Raw genomic sequence first — 23066 nt, 5'->3', positions numbered from 1 at the left:
AAGCTGAATTCAATTGTTGGCAGATTTATTAATGGACTCCTATAAATGATGGAATTTAGTCTCCTTTAGGTGGAAATTTTAGGTCTTTATACGGATTGTGAAGGTGTTTGTGTGTTTCCCGATAGTGACTGCGCATGGAGCTTTTTGCCAGGCAAGTAGCTAATTTAGATGCTCGGAGGACATCCGAGAGCCGTATATTTAAGGTGTAACAGGACATCACTCACCTTGCACTCGCCGCAGTGCTGAGTCGGCAATGCGGTGAGTGGTTTTCTTTTTCCTTTAATTTTATTTTCCCTCGAGTCATCTGTTGACACCCCTACCACCCTGCCCGATCGCCCCACTGCTCTTACCTGCACGGGCCACTCCTGATTAGAACATTACTAAAGAAAAGTGTGCTTTCATCGGTTTGGTGTGAATACATTCAGATATAAGTGTTTAGAAAAATGCCAAGCTGGCTTTATATGATTAACAGTATTGGATATCTCCGCTGTTTATAATCACGAGCCTTGACTCCTGTTGATCAGATTTCGATTTTTTGACAAATGAGATTGGCTGTAGAAGGGTTTTGAAATGTTTTTTATGCCATCTTGAAACTCCCTAGATGATTCAGATTTGCGAATTTCAAACTGTGGAAAACAATTTTCCACAGCCCTGGGGAGAGACCTTCTGTTGCCCAACCCCATGGGAGCACAGGTGTGAGCCCAGAGGTGTGGGAAGCGGAGTAAATCACCAGCCAAAAACACACAAAAAGCATGCTAATCGGAAGCCAAAACAAGAACACAAATGCGGCCATTTTAAGTAGTGCGTTTGCCTGCTATTTTGTGAAATTGCAAGTCACGTTTGACTCACAAGTGCCACAAAGGGTAAAATAGAAAGAAAGGCCTAGTTTAATGCAAAGACGGGTATGAGCACAGCGAGGGTGACCACCCACAGTGGGCTGTGCCCAGCCAAAAGTCATGCGTAGAGCAGTGCTTAATTTGTAAAGAAAATAAGGTAAGTGCCAAGGCTCTCGTCAGGAGGTCACTGCAGCTTGTACCAAACATTGCCACTGCCAGTGATGTCAATGATAGTAACACAACTACTAACCATCACACTCCTACACATGTGACAATTCAGACTATTTCAGGCCTCCAAAGCTATAAGAATGGCTTGGGCAGCAGATAATAATCATTTTTAATGTATTTTGAATTAATAATTACCTGTTGTTGTGGTTCTCTCTAAAATAGCCAGACAGTGCCACCTTGTGGCAGACTGTCACAAGCGCTGGTGTTGACAATTAAGTGCCGGTGCCAAGCATCAGAAACCCCCGGCTCAAATTAAGCACTGGCGTGGTGGGATTGGCTGATGGCAGAAGGCTGTGAGCAGGGCCTTGCCTCAGGCTGGGATGTTCGCCTAATTACGCTGCTTCAGGGTCGGATGAGGTGTGGCTCACTGGTTAGAGGCGGCAGATCCGTAAGCAGAGAATCGGCCAGGGACCAGGGTTTAATTCCCGACGCGGCAGGGTCGTGGACCAGGGTCAAAACGGACTCGATAATTCTCGCCTCGGTACCTACTCTAACCAGGAACACACTCGGCAACTCTGGGCATTAGCTTGCCTCATCTCCACAACGGCCCCCCACATTCGCCGGGGATGCCTGGTTTCACCTTGGAGATACCCATGAGGGACCATCTCACAGGGATAGCCAGGACGGGTTCCCCAGCGGTCTACAGCGCCAGGACGCCTCAGGGCAGCAGTGCGCTTTACAAGACACATACATTTACATTTATGCCCGTGGAGGGTTGGTTGAAAGGCCTGGATACAGGAAAAGGTCAGGCACACAACCCCCACCGTGTATGGCTGAAGGCAGTGAGCTGCAGGGACTGGCCACCTGCAACAGATTGACTCTGGCCACAGGTCAGACTCTGTGGCCAAACTCCTGCTGTGCACAGACAAATGCGGTGTGCTCCAGGGTTTGACTGATAGCTGCGGGTTTGGTGCAGCACCTGTCCAGAGGCAAGGCCCTGCACCCAACTCCTTCCGCGCACGGCCAAAAGATGTACAGTGCAGTGGATGGAAATTAAGGACATCAAGAAAAACCAATGAAATTCACTGAAACAAACACAGTTAAAACCAAGTTTTAATTTTGGCTGAAATGTGACAAACCACTGAAATTCAAAAGTTATGGATATCAGCGCACAGAACACACGCCATAACGCACTGGTCGTTATGTTGTTCTCGTGATAGTATTTTTAGGTCGAGCCTAGTGGCAGCGTGCATGCGCTGCTCACTCTGCGATGCATGCTGTATTAGAGTATGCACAGGAAGCTCCGCCCATATTTGTCATTGGCTTGTGTCATTGTCCTCCGTACATCCTGTCTTCTGATTCATGAATAGGCTGGTTAGTCCCTCCTTGGTACCGCCTTGTCTGCATTTGTTACTGCCCATAACAACTGGACCTTTTACTTGGCTTGGTACACAGTCTGCACTATAAGTGGGTGAGTACTGTATTGTTAATTGACATTGATGGGGACAATGGCGGCTGGTTTTTGTATTTGCAGCGCGCCCTCACAGGACAATGGCGGACGCTTTTCTTAGAGAGCGCTATGCCGCTCTAACTTGCATGCTGAGCGCGGCACTCACTTTAGGGACACCGCACTCAGTTTCAACTTTTTTTTTTACTTCCATGCTGAGCGCTCTAACTTGCATGCTGAGCGCGGCACCCGCTTTAGAAACACTGTGCTCAGTTTCAATTATTTATTTATTTTTTTAAACTTCCATTCTGAGCGCAGCGCACACTTTAGGGACACTGCGCTCGGTTTAAATTTTTATTTTTAAACTTTGATGTTGAGCGACGCGCCCATTTTAGGGACAACGCGCTCTATTTATTTATTGTTTAAACTTTAATACTGAGCGCGGTGCCCGCTTCAGGGACACCGTGCTCCGCTTCATTTTAATAATGAGCGCGGCGCCCGCTTCAAGGACATCGCGCTCTGCAATATAATAGGTATTGCTGTTGCAAAACTTTGAACTATTGGTATTGTAAATGGCAATGCCTTTCAATATTATAAAAAGGCATTGCCATTTACAATGCCAATAGCTCAAAAACTCGCAACTGCGAGACCTATTCCATTGTAAATGCTTGTTTTTTTGTTTCTAGTGCCACTGGCAAATTGGCATTTTGACCCTGGCGGGCAGCACAATTATGGCATGTTTGGTGTCCTGGTAACCATAAATGGCAAATGGCAGTGGTTTTTCGCGTTTGAGCCACAAACATAACTGAGTTTTTAACTGTATTTTTTCCTGTGAATACTTTTATTGAAAGCGGATGTTATTATAAATGGCTTCTGTATTGAATTGTTCTTTATAGTGCGCTGCTGCCCCTGGGGCTAGGATCCTGCTCTATAAATAAATGTTATGCATAGCTCCTTGACTGTGGTTGATGGATTGAAGGCGCTATATACAAAAGGTCTATAGGAGAATGTATGTTTCCCACTGTTATTTCATATGGTTTTCATGTATCCTAATCCCTGGACTCTCGTGCCATGAATGTCCATCCTTACAAATGTCTTCACACTCAGCCACATGAGGAGAAGCATGGTGTGGGGTGCCAACATTATCAGGGTCAGAATCACTGATTCCGGCTGGTAATTGAAACTCCGCAATTATGGGTTTTAGTCCCTAGACTGAGTAAGAACAATGAGCACCTAGAATCACTGAGGCATTTTTTACGGAGTTATCCCTGATCTGGGGACGTTTATGCTCCCATGCCCCAATCCGCATTAAATGCGAGTTAAGGAGATGGCCAATGCGGGTCAGGGGGTTGTATGGATATCGGGGGCAGGGCTGACTGGATGGGGTTTTATGGTGTGCATTTCCACACATGGTAAATGTTGTGCCTGGTGTTCACGCACTACATAATCAAGTGGGAGAACTTGGACCAACTGGAATCGACTGGTATACCACTCAAGCCGAGTCTCAATCAGCCCCACTGCCTCTCCAAGGCCACAGGCTTCTCAAACAATCTGCCCACATGACAACAAGAACAAGAATTTACAATGCAATAGGTCTCGCAACTGCAAATTTTGGAGCTATTGGCATTGTAAATGGCAAGGCCTTTTAAAAAAGGAGCAATTGCAATGCAATAGGTCTTGCATTTGCAAGAGTTTGAGCTATTGGCATGGTAAATGACAATGTCTTTTATTTTCGTGTTTTGAAAACCTGCAAGCAGTGTGTAAACATGCACTTAAACACATAAATAAAAAGGTATTGTCATTTATATTGCCAATAGCTTAAATTCTCGCAAATACGAGACCTATTGTATTGCAAATGGTTGTTTAAATGGCTATAAGTAGGACATTCTGATGGTTTCTACATTTCCAAATGTGGTGCACAGAGATTAACTCTTCCTATTTTGACGAGATACCACCACCACGGACCACTGATGATACTCCGGTAGCTGACTGATGGAGTGTACAATTCAACCTAAACTCTGTCCATGATGCCCAACAACACTTGCAACAAAAACTTCAGGTGAGATGGCAGAATGGGGTGGTGGGGTGAGTTAGAGGTGCTGAGGTTACTAGATACTCGAAGTAAACATCGAGGAGTGACGGCCCTTGGGGGTAGCGTTGTTGAACAAGTGTGGTAGATGTAGTGTGTTTATTGTGAAAGTACTAGGCATAAATGGCAACATACATGGAGGGCGGGTGTTATGTACCGGGGCAGTACCGTCTTTGTGCTAGGACGGCTGTGTGAGCCTGGTGCATGGATTTCAATGACAGCAGAGTAAAAGGGGTCCTAAAGCGAGCCGCACATGCGCTGCAATCTAGGCTCGACTTAAAAACAGTGAAGGGTAGAAGTGGGTAGAGAGAGGGAGGGAGAGTGCTTGAGATGGGGGAGGGTGCTTCGATGGGGGCAGAGGGGCAGTTGCTCATTTAACCTATGCCTTAAAATGTTTATGACACTGATGACATTGGATGCATAGTGCTCTTGTATTGGTCTTTAAAAAGCATCTCACCTCCTTTTAGGCACAAAGTCTAATGTAACACACATGAGGCTGTGAATCCTGTAACGTAGTGCACAATATGTAAATCCGTCCAGCTGCTGTATAACGAAGCCAAAGAATACATCGCGTTTCACTTGTAATTGCCCTCAGCACACAGAAAAGGCATGCTACAGTGTTTAGACTATAAACAAACGAGCAGCCCTGGTTTATCAGGGCACGTAAAAACGTTTCTGCCTGGCTGCTAATGGCAGGTCTGGGTATAGATGGTATTTATTGAAATGTACCTGCCGCTCTGCAAGAAACAAAGTGGAAACCTCGTCGAGAAAAAAAAGCCACAGGAAGGGAATGGATGGGAGAGGGAGGGAGAACAATGGGCATAGAGGAAGCGTCTGCACAGGGGAAGGGGGAACAAACTCGGAGCATATGAAAAAGTTATAGCGCGACCCTCATAAAGTGGGAGCCGCGCAAAGTTGTAAAAACAAGACAGAAGGGAGCGGCAAAGTCTTTGCAATACCCGCACCGCCTAAATGAAAGTAAAATATTTTTTTTAAAACTAATTTTAGCACAACGTTTATAAATTGGGTGCCGCGTTGAAGACAGGAGGGAGTGGAAAAGAGTTTGCAATACCCACTCGCCCGAAGAAAAGTAAACAAATAAAAAAAAATTAAAACATTATGGCACATACCGCTGCGCCGTAAAGGAAAGTAAACAAACCTACATAAAAACAAGGCTGTGTTACACAGAAAAGAGGACGGTCTGTGTAAAACACAAAGCCAGTCTGGGCTGCACACACCCACGGAGGTGATCTATAAGCTGAGCCAGGCCACACTTTACAAGTTAAAGAAGTAAGCGATCCAAGAGGACGTGGTGCAAAGTACAGAGCTGCCGACTTTTGTACTTGGGAACCGGTTTCGAGTCTCAGCTCTGCCATGCCTACAAAACAAGATATTGATCAGCACCAATAAAATGAAATAAACAGTGGGAATCAAAACAAAAACAAAAATTATAAAGGCGATCGTTAGAACCCCTTAGGCCGGGGGTGGAAGGGGATTTAAATAGCCTGTTTTTGGTGGTGGGAGGGAGGGCACCTTACGGGGAGATGGAGATTTGGAGCTGAATGCTCAGAGCTCGTGAAATGGCCGCCTCACTGAATTGTTCAAATTTATTTAAACACCCTGCAAAAGAAAATAGGCATGTCATGTATAAATACAAAAGCGGGCGCCACACTGTAAATAAGCATGTCATGTGTATAAGTACAAAAGTGGGCGCATGGCGCCTCAAAACGTATGTGCGTGCCTGCGAGTGAAGCAGATGCCATGGTAAACAAGACAAGCCCGGCAGAGCGTGGCGCGCGCTTGGGGGCGGGGGAGCGCATTCCAGGTGGGGGAGCGGACCCTTTGAAGTGCTCCCAAAAAGCGGATTGCATGGCGGCACGATGCGCGTGATTGTGCGCGTGCTAGCCATGCAATCCGCTTTTTGGGAGCACTTTTAAAAGCCCCTATAGTCTCGCTTTGCGATCGCTTACGCGATAGCAAGGCGAGACCTAATGAAAAGCCATTGTTATTTACAAGACCAAAAGCAACGCGTATTGCATTGCATAGCACGGTGTTTGTGAAGACGGCGTTGCCCTCATTAAAGTAATAAAAAAAAAAGAAAAGAGTGAGGTGCGTACATGCAGCATACTATGTCAGTTCACCCTATGACTGCTTCACTGTACAAAACAGCATGGTAAAACTGGTACTATACAGTTGTATATAAGCTGCCCCGCGTACATGAACTATTCACAACATTTAAAATCTGACCACACTTTAAGCACTGTAACTAAACAGAAAAACTCCCCCGTTCTAAATTACCTGTCCGTTCTCTAAGAACTGCCTCACCATAACGGGACCTTTCATGCCATATAAACCTGTCTAAATAAGAACTCTCTGCGTCCTAGGAGAATTGCTCATGTCGCCTAAAATCTTTCACTGCAGAGCTGCATTCACCATATAAGAACTTGAATCTCAATGTAAATATGTTCCTGCTACAGAACAACATTTCCATATAAGATCGGACTGGCCATGTTAACACTTCCCCTGCCCTAAGTTAAGATCCCAGTCCGGCTTGTAAGAAGGCTGGCTGCTGCATAATTATGTTGGTGATCCATGGACGGTGGCGATCTCTGCGCACTCTCCTTGCTGTGGAATAACTATGTCCTTCGTGAGAAGAAAAGAGACATCTCAGATTTACTGTGAACCCGCCGATGAATACGAAACGTGCACCCGCGTGTGATTTATGGATCAGTAACTATTGATTGTTTTTTTAGACGATAATCTAACTAAGAAGCCGCAGCCTTTACTTGCGACAGGTCTTAACGGGCGGGAAAGTTAATGCAGTTCTGAAAATCACATTATACACCTGGAATAGACGCAAACGCCACCGCGTGACAGGGGGGTGGGGGGGTACCCTTACGCTTGCAGGCTTTTTTTATCACTTCTCACTGTTTTCCTTTCACTTAATCCCCCGTTATCCTGGTCTTCGTTTCTTCAAGACGAAGTATATCCACTGCCGTCCCATTAGCCAGCCCGTCACGTGACCCACCGCATAATTATGTCGGTGATCCATGGACGGTGGCGATCTCTGCGCACTCTCCTTGCTGTGGAATAACTCTGCCCTGCGTGAGAAGAAAAGAGACTTCTCAGATTTACCGTGAACCCGCCTATGAATCCGAAACGTGCACCTGTGTGTGATTTATGGATCAGTAACTATTGATTGGTTTTTTAGACGATAATCTAATTAAGAAGCGGCGGCCTTTACTTACGACAGGTCTTAACGGGCGGAAAAGTTAATGCAGTTCTGAAAATCAAATTGTACATCTGGAAGAGACCAAACGCCACCGCGTGACAGGGGTGGGGGCGAGGGGTACCCTTACGCTTGCTGGCTGTTTTATCACAGTTTTACACACTTCTCACTGTTTTCCTTTCACTTAATCCTGTTATCCTGGTCTCATGTTCTTCGAGATGAAGTATATCCACTGACTTCCCATTAACCAGCCTGCCACGTGACCCACAGAGCTACTTCAGGAGAAAAACAAGCTGTCGGAAACATGATCCAGCAGTACACGCCTCCAAGAGATAAGAAATTGCTTCACGACAGCAGTGAAGCAGACGATCCAGTCCGGATGGGCTGGACGAAAAGTAGAAAGTGCGGCAACCAAAAAGGCTCAGTCTCAATCAAAAGCCAGAGTTTTCCATAAACAATGACGGCAGCCAATGAAGATGAGGAGCGTGGCTACAAATCCCTTTCTGAAATCTCCTCATAGACAATATGTCTTGCAGAGTGAGCAACGCAGGCGCGCTGCAACGCTAGGCAAGACCTAAAAATGAACAACATCACTCTGTCCTCCTGACTCCAAAGCATTGACTTTCTTGGTTCCTTAAAATCCTTCCTAATCAGGACAGAGGAAACGTCAGGAACATGTTCAGTTTATTTATCACATGTAAGACACCATTTTCTAATGACATACAAAACATCTCTTACTTCCAACAGTTTTGTGTCTGATGTATAGGCATCCTTAAAGTGGTCGATAAACACAAAATCGAAAGTGTCCACTTCATATTTCTTCTTGAGCTGTGGGATCACCTCATTGGATGGACCTTCAACAAACTGGACCTGAAACATGGAAGATCTTTGGTTAAAATGCTTGCTTTTCCCTTCACAAGTACCAGCCTGACCCATGTGCACTCCATAGCTCTAGTGAAAGGTACCCTTAGGGGTATAGACCGAAGGGCTTGATTAATGAATGGTGCAAGTGAACATGGTGGAGGAAGGGCCCATGGAATTTGGTCTCTCTCCTACAGGACAGTTTCCTTCAGTTAACTGATGAGGCAGCAGGGTGGCGTCTTCGAAAGGAGTCCCGCTGTGGTGCCACAACCATCCATGAGAAGGAAGAAAACTTTCCGAGGGGGTCGCAATAACTTGTCATGCATTGTACGGAGAGCTTTTCCAGCTGGCCTCATGTAAGTTCCCTATTCCAACAGTATGTGGTGCGGATAAGAAGCTACATCAATGGTATCTTCCATTGCTGCCCTCAGATGAGCATTGTTTGCTAAATAAAGAGTCCCTGGAGGCATCAAGCAATAAATCGTCGTAGGCTCAGTACATCAAGTTCACTGTTGCCTTCAGGCGAGGACTGTGGACTAACTCCAGCAGGCCCCCTGGTGTCCCCAGGAGTCATGCCACAAGAACCTTTGTAGCCTCCAGATTGCACTTTGTGTGTATCCACCAGGCCCACTGTAACCCCCAGACATGGACAGTGGAATGTGGCCTCATTCCATCATGGGCTCTTTTGCACTGAAACACCCACCAGGCCCCCCACCTGCCCTCAGACTAGGACAAAGGAAAATCAACTCATTCCACCAGGTCTTCTTTTCTACTCAGGCTAACTGTGTGCACACATTTCCCCAGGTTAACTGTTGCCCCTTCCCCTCTTAGAGTGACGTAGTGCATAGTGGGCACACCCAACCATGTGCATCTTTGCCCCAAGGATGGGTCTGTGCTTAGTGGGCTCAATGAATCAGGCCCACCTTTGCCCTCAACAGGGAGCTCTGGGCAGGGAGTCCATTCTGGCAGGTTGCCTCTTGCCCCCACCTGGGCCTGTGAATGATGAAGTCACTTCATCCTATTCCCTCATGCCCACCAACAGAATTAACTGAATCACAGTACCTTATCCTGCAGCCCAGCGTGTTCCACCGTCTGCTTGGCTACTACCAGATTCGCAGCATTTATGTCAACGCTGACAAGTCGCGACCCAGGTTTTAGCAGCCGGGCAACCCTCACCGCCGAATAACCGCAGTAGGCGCCCAGCTCAAGGCACATTGAGGGGTTTGTCTCCTCAACGATCTTATCCAGAATTGACCCTGGAAAGCAAAAGAAAACAACAATAATTTTGTTATATTTCTGAGCATTCAGGAGGTGCAAAAGGGATCTTATTATAATGAAATACTCTGTACAATGGACCTCTGCTCACAAAGACCACAAAGGGGACCATTTCATGCCCCGCTTCAAGCTACTGCCCTGGGCTAAATGTTAAGGTTAAAAAACACACAGAGGGGCCGATTTATCAAAACATTGCCCCACTGCAAAGCGGCACAAAGTCTTGAAAGGATATTTACTTTCCACTTTACTTTGATTCTCTGAAAGGAGCAGAAAGTCTAGGTTTCTGCTTCAAGATCAGCCCCTCCCAATCTTTTACCCGCTGCCTACTCTACCGCTCATCGTGCCTGGGACCCTCCTTCCTGGCCACCCTAGAAGAGGCCATAGATCCTCTTAAACTACAATACGCGAACCTCACCACTCTGGGTGATTTCAATTATCACTTTGAGATCTTCAATAATTCTGAAGTTTCTAATCTCACATATACCCTCAACATAATCAGTCTCACCCAGCTAGTGACCGCACCCACTCACATAGTGGGACACACTCTGGAGGGGATCTGTACCAACCACCCTCAATCAATCACATTGTCAAACCATGGTCTGATCATAGCTTAGGCCCCTTCAGACTTCCAATCAACACCCATAATCCCTCCACTCTCAGTACTGACACCCACCCTGCACAAATAGGGCAAGTTCAAGACTACCCTAATCTCACCACCCATCTGTCCACTACCTCCCCGGCCGTTACTGGAAGACTATCTAATGATCTTAACTCATTTAACAATTGGATTATGAACACTGTCAACAAACAAGCGACCACAGTTCGATCCTGTAAACACAGGTCACCCTGGTTCAACCCCACTGTAGCAGAACAGAAATTGCACTGCAAACAGGTTGAATGCAAATGGTGTCACGCCTACCAACCCAAGGACCTGTCCGGATACAAGACTGACCAGAAATCCTGCCATAATCTGATCAAAATAGTGTACAACTGTAAAAGGTTAGGACCCCAATCAGTGAGGCTGAGCCCCCATATATATAAAAAAAACACACTAGTGCCAACACCGATCTGTTATTCATTTTTCAAGAACTGGAACACTGAGGAAAACAATGTCACCACGGAAAATCAATTTCCATTTGATTTAATCAAAATGTATTTTTTAGCCATCAACATAAAATTACCAAAGTTACATTCAACACACTGTCATATCTTTAAAAAGCTTTTTCACATAAATCTCATCACCATCTCTATCCTGTCATCTCTCCGCTCCCGGCATTGACCATGTTGCTAGAAAGTACTGTGAATGGTCAACTCATTTTGTTTTTAGAAAACTCCAATTCCTTGCACCCCGACAATCCGGTTTTCAACTCAAACACTCAAGTGTGAGCCCTACTAAAAGTTTCTGAAGCAATTAGAATGACCCTGGACGCTGGTAACAATGCGGTTCTGATACTGCTGGACCGCTCTGCAGCGTTCGACACCATCTCCCACTCCATACTCCTTCAACGGATTCAAGAATGCGGCATCTCCCATAAGGCTCTGTCCTGGATCAAATCATTCCTGACTGACAGGAGAAAAAAACGGTAGCCCAAGGACAATTTGCATCAGCAGAAAGACGAGTGACCCCGTGAGTCCTACAGGGCTCATCCCTCAGCCCCGCACTATTTAATATCTATGTGGCTCCTGATGGAGCAGGTAAAGCAAAATGTTGTATACCTCCTCTATTTTGCAGGAAAATACTAATTATATAACCTACTTATATTATAATTTGACTAACGGTTTGCTGTGTTATATTAATCAACTATTTGCATTTTTATTAGACACCAATTATACGTGGGACTTATTGCTATTTGCATGGCAGAATAACTAATAACTAAATTATGTACGCATATTAATAGTAGTACGTGTGGTAATAGGATAGCGCATGATTTATGTTGCTTATGTGACGTTTGTGTTCCCGTTTTGGATCGTAAAGGTGAGTATTATTGCTTTCAATGTCGCTAAAAGCTAGGAAAATATTAATACATAAAGGGATTAGTGAGGGTTTAACATTAGAATCTTCATTTCTTTGTATTAATTATTCTTTTGTATTTGTTTTGCTTACGTTGGCATTTGGGCCTACCAAAATATGGCGTCCGAAATGGAGTTCAGAAGTGGCCACCGTCTCGTGAGCGCGATGCTTACTGCGCAGACTCGGATGGCTCCGTAGACCTCCAGGCGACCCCAAGGCACAGTGTTCCTGGTCAAGGATAGGATCTTGGTGGACTGCCAAACTTCAGTCAGTAAAATCTGGTCTAAATGAACGATTGGGACATACAAGCAAAACTTTACAATGTTGCATAAGGGCAACACGGACAGAGGAAGTGAACCAGCAAAACCCATGAGAACCTCAAGTGATGTAAAAATCGGACGTTTCCAATTAGCCAATCATCTGCCTTCTTAGCCTAAGAATGTTTCATGTTATCCCGAATTTTATTATAAAAAGGGTAGTAGAATAGGGAGGGGCTAGGCATTCTGCGGTTTTCGATGACTGCACACCCCTATCGACCCCACAGGCTATGACAGATGCTTGCACGATTTCTGGTCCTTTGGAGATCTTTGGGACTGTAACGTGCTGAGCAAAGAACTTTCGGACTTTGGCCTGCTTTATTTGGACAATTTAGCGGCTAAATTTGGTTATGCAGAGCCAAATGAATTAGGAAAAATCCAGATAGCAAGAATAGGTAAATATAAATGTCATGCAATTTGTGCTGATTGAACAAAAATTCTAAACTTTGATTGCAATTAATATTAGCATTTTGGTCAAACAATATTTAGATAAACAAATATTTGATTAACAGAAACTACGAGTTTGTGGTTTTTCAATGAAGAGAGTAGAGGATTCTGAGTCTTAAATGTGTTTTAGCTGGTTCTAAATCACCATCAACCAGTCCAACTAATTGGTCCATCGACCAAGTGGTGGATTGCCTTGATGTTTAAGGCTAGGATTCTATAGGTGGTGATGCTAATGTATATTCTGTAAAATAACTTTTCTTCCCTATAGGTAATAAGGTACTCCCCCCACATGTCCATCGCTTTATTTTATCATCCCTCCTGTGTGCAGACTCGTGAGTGGAGACGTGCGAGTGTTGGTGTTATGGGCCCCCACCAATGACTGCGTGTGTCAATGAGCTAGTGTGACATCGGGTCTGCGACGCAGGGAGGATAAATAGGTTGTTGTTTGTGTAAAAATGTTCTTTTCTTTTTCCTCTCGGGTTTTTTTATTTTTTCCCCCCCCCGTTTGCGCTGAATCACTCCCATCATCTACCCGATTGTTTCATTTGGAATCACTACCACATCCCATGCTGACGATACACAGCAGATTCTACTCCTAGGCTCTTTCGGTTTCAAACAAAATGTCCAAAATTGTTTCATCAATGTCATCCTGTGGATGAAGGACAACCACCTTAAATATAACATGGATAAAACTGAAATCCTGCTATTCAGCAAGTCTTACATGTGCCTACCCCCTGCCACAGCAGAAGTCACAAAAGAATCAAGGGGTCAAAATCCCCACCGCCATCTCTTTCCACACTCAAGCTCTGGCAGTAGCTGATAAACTTGAAGCATATTCCAAATTCCCTGAAAAAATTATTGGATTTTCTTCCATTAGCCGCCAAGAAAACCTTTGCTCTAATCACCTCAAGGCTTGACTACTGCAATAGTCTTTAAGCAGGAGCCTTCAAGCAACTACTCCATAAGCTCCAGATGGTAGAACATGCCTCCCCTAGACTGGTACGGAAACTTCCCAAATGGTTCTCAGCCTTCGCAGCCTTCATCATGAGCTGGATGAGTCATACTTTTCTTAAGATCAACAGCGATAAAACGGAGGTAGTGGAGTTTGGTAAGGGCCAGTCCCTGGGGATTCAAACTTGCTGGCTGATTGAGGCTGGTGGATGTCCCCGTCCAACAGCTAAGGCCAATAATCCAGGAGTGATCTTTCATGATCAGCTTAATTTCGCAGCTCAGATTAAGCGTCTAACTTCTTCCTGCCTCCTTTTACTGAAGATCTTACAGAAGATTTTCTCCTTCATTCCTCAGGAACTCAGGAAAATGGTGGTAGTAACTCTTATACTCTCACAAATAGACTACTGCAATGCACTTTTTATGGGTATTGACAAGGCGCAGAGGACTAAATTACAATCGTTACAAAATGCTGCTGCACGATTGCTATTAAACATTCCTAAAGGCCATCCCACCTCCGATGGCATAAGGTCACTACATTGGCTCCCTATCATGCAACGTAGTAGAATTTAAGGCCCTCGGTTTGGTTCATAAGGCACTATATGGAGGTGGCTCGGTTGATATTCAGAAATTGTTTTCCTGGTACACTCCCACGAGAAATCTTAGATCCACAAATGCGGGTCTCATTTATATCTCTGAAATTCGCAGAGCAAGATGGGGAGGTAGGAGTCTATTACACTGTGCAGCCAAACTGTGGAATCAGATGCCTACTGCTATAAGACTACAATCCAACAGGATTTTAGGAAATTGCTAAAATCCTGGTTGCTCCGCCCCTAAGTCGCTGGATTCAACGGTGCAGTCCCTCTTCACAATTTTCAGCGCCAAGACGCCGCGGCATTCAAGTGCTTTACAAACGTATCTTATCTTAATAAAAACTATACTGGCTACCCATCCATACGAGGATCCTTTCCAAGACACTCCTATTGGTTTTCAGAGCTTTTAATTCCATTGGACCCAAATGCCTCACTGCCCGGATCAGCCACTACAAGACTTCAGAAGGTTCTTAGATCATCCAATGCTAACCTCTTGAAGCACCCACCCTTTAGACCTAAAACCCGGGCAGAACATCATTCACGGTACTAGGCACCAAAGCCTGGAGCCAACTCCCAAGCTCCCTCCACTTCTTGGACACCAAAGCCATATAAAAAAATAAAAAAAATAAAAATAAAAAAATAAACAAAAGAGTATGCAAACCTGGCTCTTCCAAGCACCAGACACTCTCTGCTATGCCTTAATCTTGTCCCCCTTTCTGACTTTCTACTCTCTCTTCCCTTCCAGTACCTTCACTCTTGGTTTACACAGGATTGAAGCTCAGGATTCATTCATACATGTATTTAAGCACAAAGCCTTTACGGCAATGGAAAAGTGGCCTTTTGTTCAGCACAAATTGAGTCACGAGGGAGAGACAAGGGTGGGTTTTGGGTGTTCAAGCGCAAGCACCCATGGTTTTATCTACAAATATTTCAGACCATGTTTTGCATGAAAAAATAATGCCTCCTTGAGGCAGATGCAAAGAACAGCTCACACACCGTGTGTGTGCTGCACTCTACAGTACACATTAAATGTGCAAAATGTTTAAAAATTCTCTAGGAGTTTTAGTGGACTGCTATACTTCCAGTAAACAACCTACTCTAGTCATCACACCATGGTGTAAAGGTGTGTGTGTGTGTGTGTGGTGCAAGGTACCCTGGGAATTCTAGTGAACTGTGGGCTCTTCCCAGACTCTGTCTCCCTTCTCTGTGACGTGATATGTTGAGGATGACACCAGCAGGTGCAGGAGCCTTTCTAGTGGATTGGTCTGTACTCCGTGGTTGCAGGTGGGCTACACCGGCACTCATTTTTGGGGATCAGTTCTTATTTTTCCTTCAACATTGTAACACTCCCACATACCACTTCGATTCGGTAATAACATTGCACCAGTGTTTTCTTTTTGAAAACAAAATGGGTTCCAACATTCCTTTCTGTCTGGTCACTACAGTTAAAACCTTATCTATGCAACTTACACAATAGCTGGATTCTCAATACTTTCTCAGGTTATTTATCATTTTCTTCCTCTTTTTGCTAACTTGTTTTCAATCCATGATTTATGCTTTGAAAGTCTGACATATCCGTGCTCATTTTTGTAGGTAAAATGTCCCTGTAATTCAGGATCTGGTGCATTCACATTACTTTCAGAAAATGCAGATTAAATGCATCACAAAAAGATAACTAATAAATATACCAGTTTACAGTAGTGTTCTTAATCGTACCATAGTTCGGATTAATTTATCTCAATTTAGGTTATCACTGGAGCCCTATTTCTTGCACAATAATCACCCATGCTTCTTAGGGTTTGAGGGTGACCACCACTTTTAGAAAAATCTGCAGTGGCCACTGAATAGTGCAAAGCCCATACCTGCTGTGAGCCCCAATGGCATGCATGACTCTTTCAGTCTCTCTTAGGTTTTTAGCCAAAAGCACTTTGCGTATGCTAAAAACCATATTAGAACAAGGAACAACAAAAGTCCCAGATTTCTGGCTCTCTGGTCAGACCAGAAAGCCAGAACTGCCTAAAGGTGTCACACACGGCACGGATCCACTAATCAGTATTGGAACTCTAGATCACCCTGAATAGATAAAACAGAACTATGTAACTCAATAGTTACATACCAACTGACACACCAGCATGAAGCAAAATAAAGACAATATAAGGTGCTCCAACTTTACAACTGCCAGCACCAATGGTGTCTAATCTTTGGATGAAGCCCCTTGGCGTCCTTCTGGCAGAACCAAAGATCGGACGACAACAAAGTGTTGATGACACGCGGCTGTAATTTAACTCCGAAACCAATGTACACGGATTACGAGACGGCCTCGACACTATGATCCTGGAAAGATCAGGTTCATATAGAAATAAAACGTGATTAAAATATAAGTAAAAGTAAAGTTGGGAGACTACATTGAGATGTGGGGAATAATTGAAAAATATCAATTTGATTCCCGCTTCTTTCAACAAGAAAAGTGTGAAAGTGTCTAGGAGTCCAAGTGAGTTCCAGCAGTGAGGTGCAGGGGTTAGACGAGTTCCAGCAGTCGGGAAGGGGGACAGGAGGAGGGTTGACAGGCTCCAGCAGACTGGGGCTTTCAGGCGGGTTCCAGCAGTCCAGGGCATGGGGGGGGTCAGTGTAGGAATTTCAGACAGGTTCTATAAATCAGAGGGTTTCATGTTGAAGGAATAGGGGCTTCACACGGGATCTGTGAGTCAGGGGGTTCCAGACATGATCTATATGTCAGGGGCGGGCATAGGCGGGGGCAGAGATTCAGACCAATTACAGGATTTGGGGTTTTAAGCCATGTTATAGGAGATGGGGGTTCCTGAAAAGCTCTAGAAGGAGGAGTGAAGGATTACAAAGGGAGTGGGGTTCAGAGTGGATCTAGGAGTCATCAGTGTTAGGGCAAGTTTTAGATCGTGGCGGATGGGTTACTTCATCACAATGGTGACAGTTATTCCGTCCACGAAACATAAATCCCATTATAACCTATGGGATTTAAATTTCGGCAGACGGGATATCCGTCACTGTTGTGATGGCGTAACCTGTCCACCAAGATCTAAATCAGACCAAAGAGGCTGGAGGAGCCTGGGTGGGGAGCCTTTGTTCTGCTGAATGCATCTTAAGTGTGTGCTTACCTTTCTCATCTCCTACATTCATGGCCCACTCCTTCTCATAGCAATATTTGTCGATGGTGTCTATGACGCTCTGTGGGTCGCCCTTGACCGCATTCTGCAGAACATAGTCCAGAATCCGCTGCTCCTTTGTTAGACCCATGAAGAAATCGGCGATTCTTTCAAGCACCAGCTCGTTCCAAAGGATCGCTGCCAAGCCGTTGTTTCGGATTAAGACGAAGAGAAGTAGACCAGCGGCAAGAAGAACCCCAGAAACTGAGAAGACAACTGTAGAGGCATCCACCATCTGAAAGGGGCAAAACAAAAAGGCTGGTCATGTATTAAACTCTAGACAAATCATACACAAGACATGTTAAATGCATGATTGATTTGCATCAGATCACTGGAAAAAGGTGTAGGAATGACAAAGTTGACATAATCAGACAATTTAAAGGATTCAAATTAGCTCCACAGCAGTTTCTTGAACTTTGATCTAGATTTCAAAGGGATAATGACATTGCAAAAAGAAACAGTTCAACAATTCATTAACTAAGCAAATAAAGAGGAATGCGGTGTACTCAAACATCAGCAAATTATTTAGCCTAGAAAGAGATCCAGCTGCCAACTGTGCAACAGAGTAAGAAAATTATCAACAGAATTAAAAGTAAACAAGAGTATGCAAGAGCAGGAAAGATTTACAAATAGATTAACACTTTAAGCCCCTTAACGGAGACTTATGGAAAAGTCAACAAGCATGCAAGACTGGTTTTAGTGAACTGATTTAACGTAGTATTGAAAATGAATGGCAACAAAATGTGACTTCAGAGACTGGAACTATTTTAAGAGTAAGCTGCCTTCCTAGCAGATTTCTCAGCAACCTCCACGTCTTAATATTCCACCATCCTTCTGAGATCTACCACAATCTTTCCAATCATTTTACATCAGCTAGGACCTATAAGGAGCAAAGCTACTCAACACAAAAAGAACCAGGGAAGCCTAAACCACATAGAAACATTCTATGGTTTTCCGGAAATTACAGATTATTTTCCCCACTTGAAAATGTATCCTTAGATCATGATGGACCAACAACCATGGACCCATTTCCATCTTGGTCTACTTGGCAAAGTTACTAAACTGAGCAGATCTTTCTCAGCTAAGACCTTTTATTGAATGTAAAACTCCTCTCAGAGCACAAGACAGTCCATTATTATGTCAGTGCCCACGCTACTCTTGTAATGTGGAGTTCCGGACAAAATCTGCCAATTGCAGCGTGGTGGAATTTTTCCCCGCGAGGCTCCAGAAATGAGAGCACGAGCGAGACTTGGTGGAGCTTTTCTGGAAAGGCATTCCCTGTTTGATCCCTCGCAGTCCGGTTTGAGAGCTTCTTTTAGCATGGAAACGGCACTGGTGGAAGTCTTAGACAACATAAGACTTTCCTTAGACGACGGTCACTCAGCGCTGCTAGTGTTGTTAGATCTCTCTGCAGCATTCAACACCATCTCCCACTCAGTCTTAATTCTAAGAATGGAGGAGATAGGCGTCGGAGGGAAGGCCCTGAGATGGCAAAGGAATTTGTGAGTGAGTGCACACAAGCGGTACAGCTCGAGTCCTTTTGCTCTCAAACGATAGCCTTGGACCGGGGAGTGTCACAACTTTTCAATAACTATGTGGTCCCAGTGGCACAAGTGATAAAAAGCATTTACGTTTGTGGTCATCTCTTACGCAGATAACACTCAACTTGTCATCACAATGGGACCTAATCCGGACTTTACCAAAGAAAGATTCTGTGACTGTATGGATAGAATCGCCTCTTGGATGCAGTCCAACTGTCTCCAACTAAACAAGCAAAACAGAGATTGTGCTCTATGCTTGGTTCCAGTCCAGGGAGGACCTGGCTTGGCAGTTCGGGCTGGACTATTTCCATGAGGCACAGGGTCAAGACTGATTTGCATATGGCTGGGTTCAAACTGGAATGGCATGGTGAGTAAAAAAACGATGGATTTAGGCCCAGATCTCTGTACTGGGGTGAATGTATGACATTGTTCTGCATTCTGTCCATCAATTGTTGTTTGTGCCTTTGAAAAAGCCCATTCTGTGTGGTCAGAGGACTGGTAGCCTGAGTTTTTGGGTCCAGTTCCCACCCAAAGAGCGACAGTAACAAACTTGTGAATCTAGGTAGATGAAAAACCATGAGTGAACATGTGAACGCGATTGCGGGCTCCTGCTTTGGGGTCATGCGCCTCCTCAGGAAGGAAATCCATAGTCCACGCCCTCATAATCAGTCGCCTCGACCATGGGAATGTTCTAACGGTCGCCATGAATAAAGAACTGTCTTCCAAACTCCAAGTGGTTCCAAATACCGCAGCACGACTAATCAGTCATCTTCCCGCTCGCTCGCCCTCAGAACCCATTCTCAGAACCCTTCATTGGCTGCCTTTAAAAAGAGGGCCGTGTTTAAACTCCTCTGTTTGGTTCATAAAGCCCTGTATGGAAGTGGGCCGCCTTGTCTGCATTGTAAACTGCTGTGGTATGCCCCCAATTGGAGTCTTCTATCCAGTAGGAAATACCTGTTAGTTCCTCAGCATCTTCGCACAACCAGGGTGGGTTGGTATTCATTTTCACATTTAGCCCCCCCTCCCCCAGCACTGGAATCTGCTTCCATTGCATCTCCATGCATGCACGGATTTTAAACAGTTCAAAAATCTCTAAAGACACAGCTTTTCTAGTCTGACATTATTTCACTCTTCAGAACTTTTGGAGCCGCAATAGCGCAGAGAGACCCCATCTGGGGTGATAAGTGTGCTCTATAAGCAAACCGAACATAGCAGAACATAATAAAATCTGCGAATTGCAGGGTGGCAGGATTTTTGCCTGTGAGGCTCCAGAAATGTGAGCACGAGCGACATTTGGTGTCCCCTTGTGCCATTTTCTAAAGCGGAGGGTCACAATCGGCCATGGTGAGAGCAGCAAAATCAACTTGAAAGGTCACGCACCGCATGTGGCCGTTTGCACTGATTTTTCAATGCTGCGTTCATTACTGGCACTAAATTACAGCGTGACATACATATTTCCACCCGTTGGCGGATCTTTGTGGAATCTCGCAGAATTATTATGAGGCGCAACATACATATTTCAGCCCGTTGGTGGAACTCTGTGCAATCACTTCTGGCCCCTTGGTGGGTCGCAGCTTGGCATCTTTTCCATCTCTATCTCCCGACGAGTTCGTTGTTCTCTGTCGGAAGATTAAGTCCGGATCCCCAGTTGATCCCCTTACTCCCGCTTTATTTTGCCAACTCCACTCTGTGATTTCCCCGTGGGTTCTGGGGTTAGTGAACTTATGTCTTTCTTCTGCAGTGGTTCCTAGAGCGTGGAAACATGCTAAAGTTATGCCACTGCTTAAGAAGCCTTTCCTGGACCCCGGGGAACCGGCTAATTATCGACCCATTTCCCGGCTTCCCTTCCTGGCCAAGGTGACAGAGTCCCACGTCAATGCTGTTCTCTCGGAGTATATAGATCACAATGCCATCCTTGACCCTTCGCAACATGGGTTCCGTGAGCGTCATGGGACTGAGTCTGCACTGTTGGCAGTGCCGGAAGCCATTAGGGATAGTCTGGATAGGGGCGATTCCATGGCTCTGGACCTACTGGACCTCAGTGCCGCCTTCGACACCATTTCACATGCAATCTTACTAACTCGTTTGCGGGAAATTGGTGTCGAGGGCGAGGCCTTGGGCTGGTTTCGCTCCTTCCTGAATGACAGGTCCTTTCAAGTCTCTATGCCTCCGTTTCACTCCCAGGAGCATGCCCTGCTTCAGGGTGTACCGCAGGGCTCAGTTCTTAGTCCGCTCTTGTTCAATCTCTATGTTCGCCCCCTGGCTGCGGTAGCTAAGAGTAAAGGTCTTGCATTGGTGTCATATGCTGATGACACCCAGTTGCTGATCTCCTTCTCTAAGAACCGCAATGACAACTTGAAGAAATTTAAGGAGGATCTTTTAGCAGTGGCGGACTGGATGGCGGGTAATTTTCTGCAGCTCAACGCCAGCAAATCTGCGATTTTATTACTCGGGAAGGACCAAGATATATGGTCTGAACAATGCTGGCCGGAACGTCTTAAACCTGCACCTTCCCCTAAGATAGTCGTAAAAAACCTTGGGATTTGGTTCGACCAAGGTTTGACGTTTGATGCACAGTCCAAGACTGTGGCTTGGGTGTGTTTTGGGCTTCTTCGTGGCCTTAGACCCGTGATTGACTTTCCCCCTCCCCCCCCCCCCCAAAAGTACGTCAAAAAATAGTCCAGGCCCTAATTCTGTCTAGGCTGGACTACGGGAACATACTCTATCTGGGCGCTAATAGAACCAGCATTAAACGTCTGCAGCGGGTCCAGAACACCGCAGCGCGACTTCTGGTAGGGCTCCCTAGGTCAAGCTCAGTGACTGCTTTGCTTCCCAAATTGCACTGGCTCCCTGTGGAAAAACGTGTTCAGTTTAAGACTCTTTGTATAGCTCACAAAATGTTATCGGGTCTGTCCCCTTTGGGTCTGGCTAATCTACTTATGCCCTACACTCCTAGCCGCCCTCTAAGATCGGCGGGCTGCGCCTTGGTTTGTGTCCCCCGCGTTCAAAAGGCTAGAGCTGGCGGCCGCTCCTTTCGGAACCTAGCCGCCAAACTGTGGAACTCTTTACCGATTTCTATCAGATTGATTCAACAGCATCTGCCTTTTCGTAAAGCCATAAAGACTTGGTTGTTCTCTGGTCCTGCAAAGTCTTTATAGACTGGGCGGCCTGCTGTGTCTGTCGCATCGTGATTGACCTCGGTCAGGGTCGCGCTGGGACACCCCGTTGCAGGGGCAGCCATGCGCGCTATAAATTGATCAGAGTTTTTATGAAACCCCGCAAGTTCCGCCCACACCTAATATTAGACACAGAAAAGTTTACCCTATTTATTCTTACAGTAACAGCCAAACAGAGCAACTGTGATTGGTCTCTTTTTCCTCACTTTTGTGTCTTTGCTTCTGGTTAGGCTGTAAGACCTATTGTGATTTTATAAACAATGGGGCTCTTTAAGTGGATTCTCAAATCTTTCAGTGAAAGGTCCAGCCCTATCAATTCTGCACAACTGGAAGCTGCGTCCCCCGCAGAGGACTGGACACGAGTCATCAGATCCAAGAACATAAACTATCCTGGGCTCATATTTAGTAGGCATTCTGCTCCACTGTGCCATGGCTGACATGTCCATGACTCAGGTGCTTATTTTTAGAAGGTCGCTCTTTTTCAGAAAGAGGCACGATTCTACAAACTTGCTTCCATGATAACAGGGAAAGAGTTCAGAAGGGCTACCAGTTCATGATAACTGAAGTCATGGATGGACTTTCCAGAAAGCCACAGGAAACTTTACATAAAACATCCTGTCAAGCCATTCTGTTAGCTCTGGCACTGTGATTCTGGGCAAATACGTGTCTAAAAATGGAAATCAGTGAAGTCCAAAAGTAATATGTGAAACGTATTTGTGCCATTCATTAATCGCCAGTTAGGTTGCGATACATTAAAAAAAAAAATAGTGATCATTCGCAGCACCATTCCCATGCTCCTTTACAGACTTCAAGGCACATCAATGCATCAATAAATACAAATGCCCTAAATCAATCTAGGATATGATATTATCCAAATACATAAACCACATGCCAAATTCATATAGATCACACTAGACAGCACTTTCACGCTTCATTGTAATATCTTGCT

General features: G+C 45.1%; 1 protein-coding gene across 5 annotated transcripts in view; it reads right to left on the bottom strand.

Moving 5' to 3' along the window:
* Positions 1 to 23066, bottom strand: part of LOC146783226 (catechol O-methyltransferase-like) — a 265986-nt gene that overhangs the window by 16260 nt on the left and 226660 nt on the right. For all 5 annotated transcript variants that reach the window (XM_085634279.1, XM_085634278.1, XM_085634277.1 and 2 more), the window contains exons 2-4: positions 17353 to 17635; positions 9693 to 9886; positions 8508 to 8639 (exon numbers count right to left, since the gene is read on the bottom strand). In XM_085634279.1, coding sequence (XP_085490405.1) covers positions 8508 to 8639; positions 9693 to 9886; positions 17353 to 17635 — 609 coding nt within the window. The remainder of the gene's footprint in view (positions 1 to 8507; positions 8640 to 9692; positions 9887 to 17352; positions 17636 to 23066) is intronic.

Source organism: Triturus cristatus, chromosome 11 (assembly GCF_964204655.1).
Source record: "Triturus cristatus chromosome 11, aTriCri1.1, whole genome shotgun sequence".
In the NCBI taxonomy this organism is placed as follows: domain Eukaryota; kingdom Metazoa; phylum Chordata; class Amphibia; order Caudata; family Salamandridae; genus Triturus; species Triturus cristatus.
Note: the sequence above shows the minus strand (reverse complement) of the source record. Positions and strands in the feature narration are given on the sequence as shown.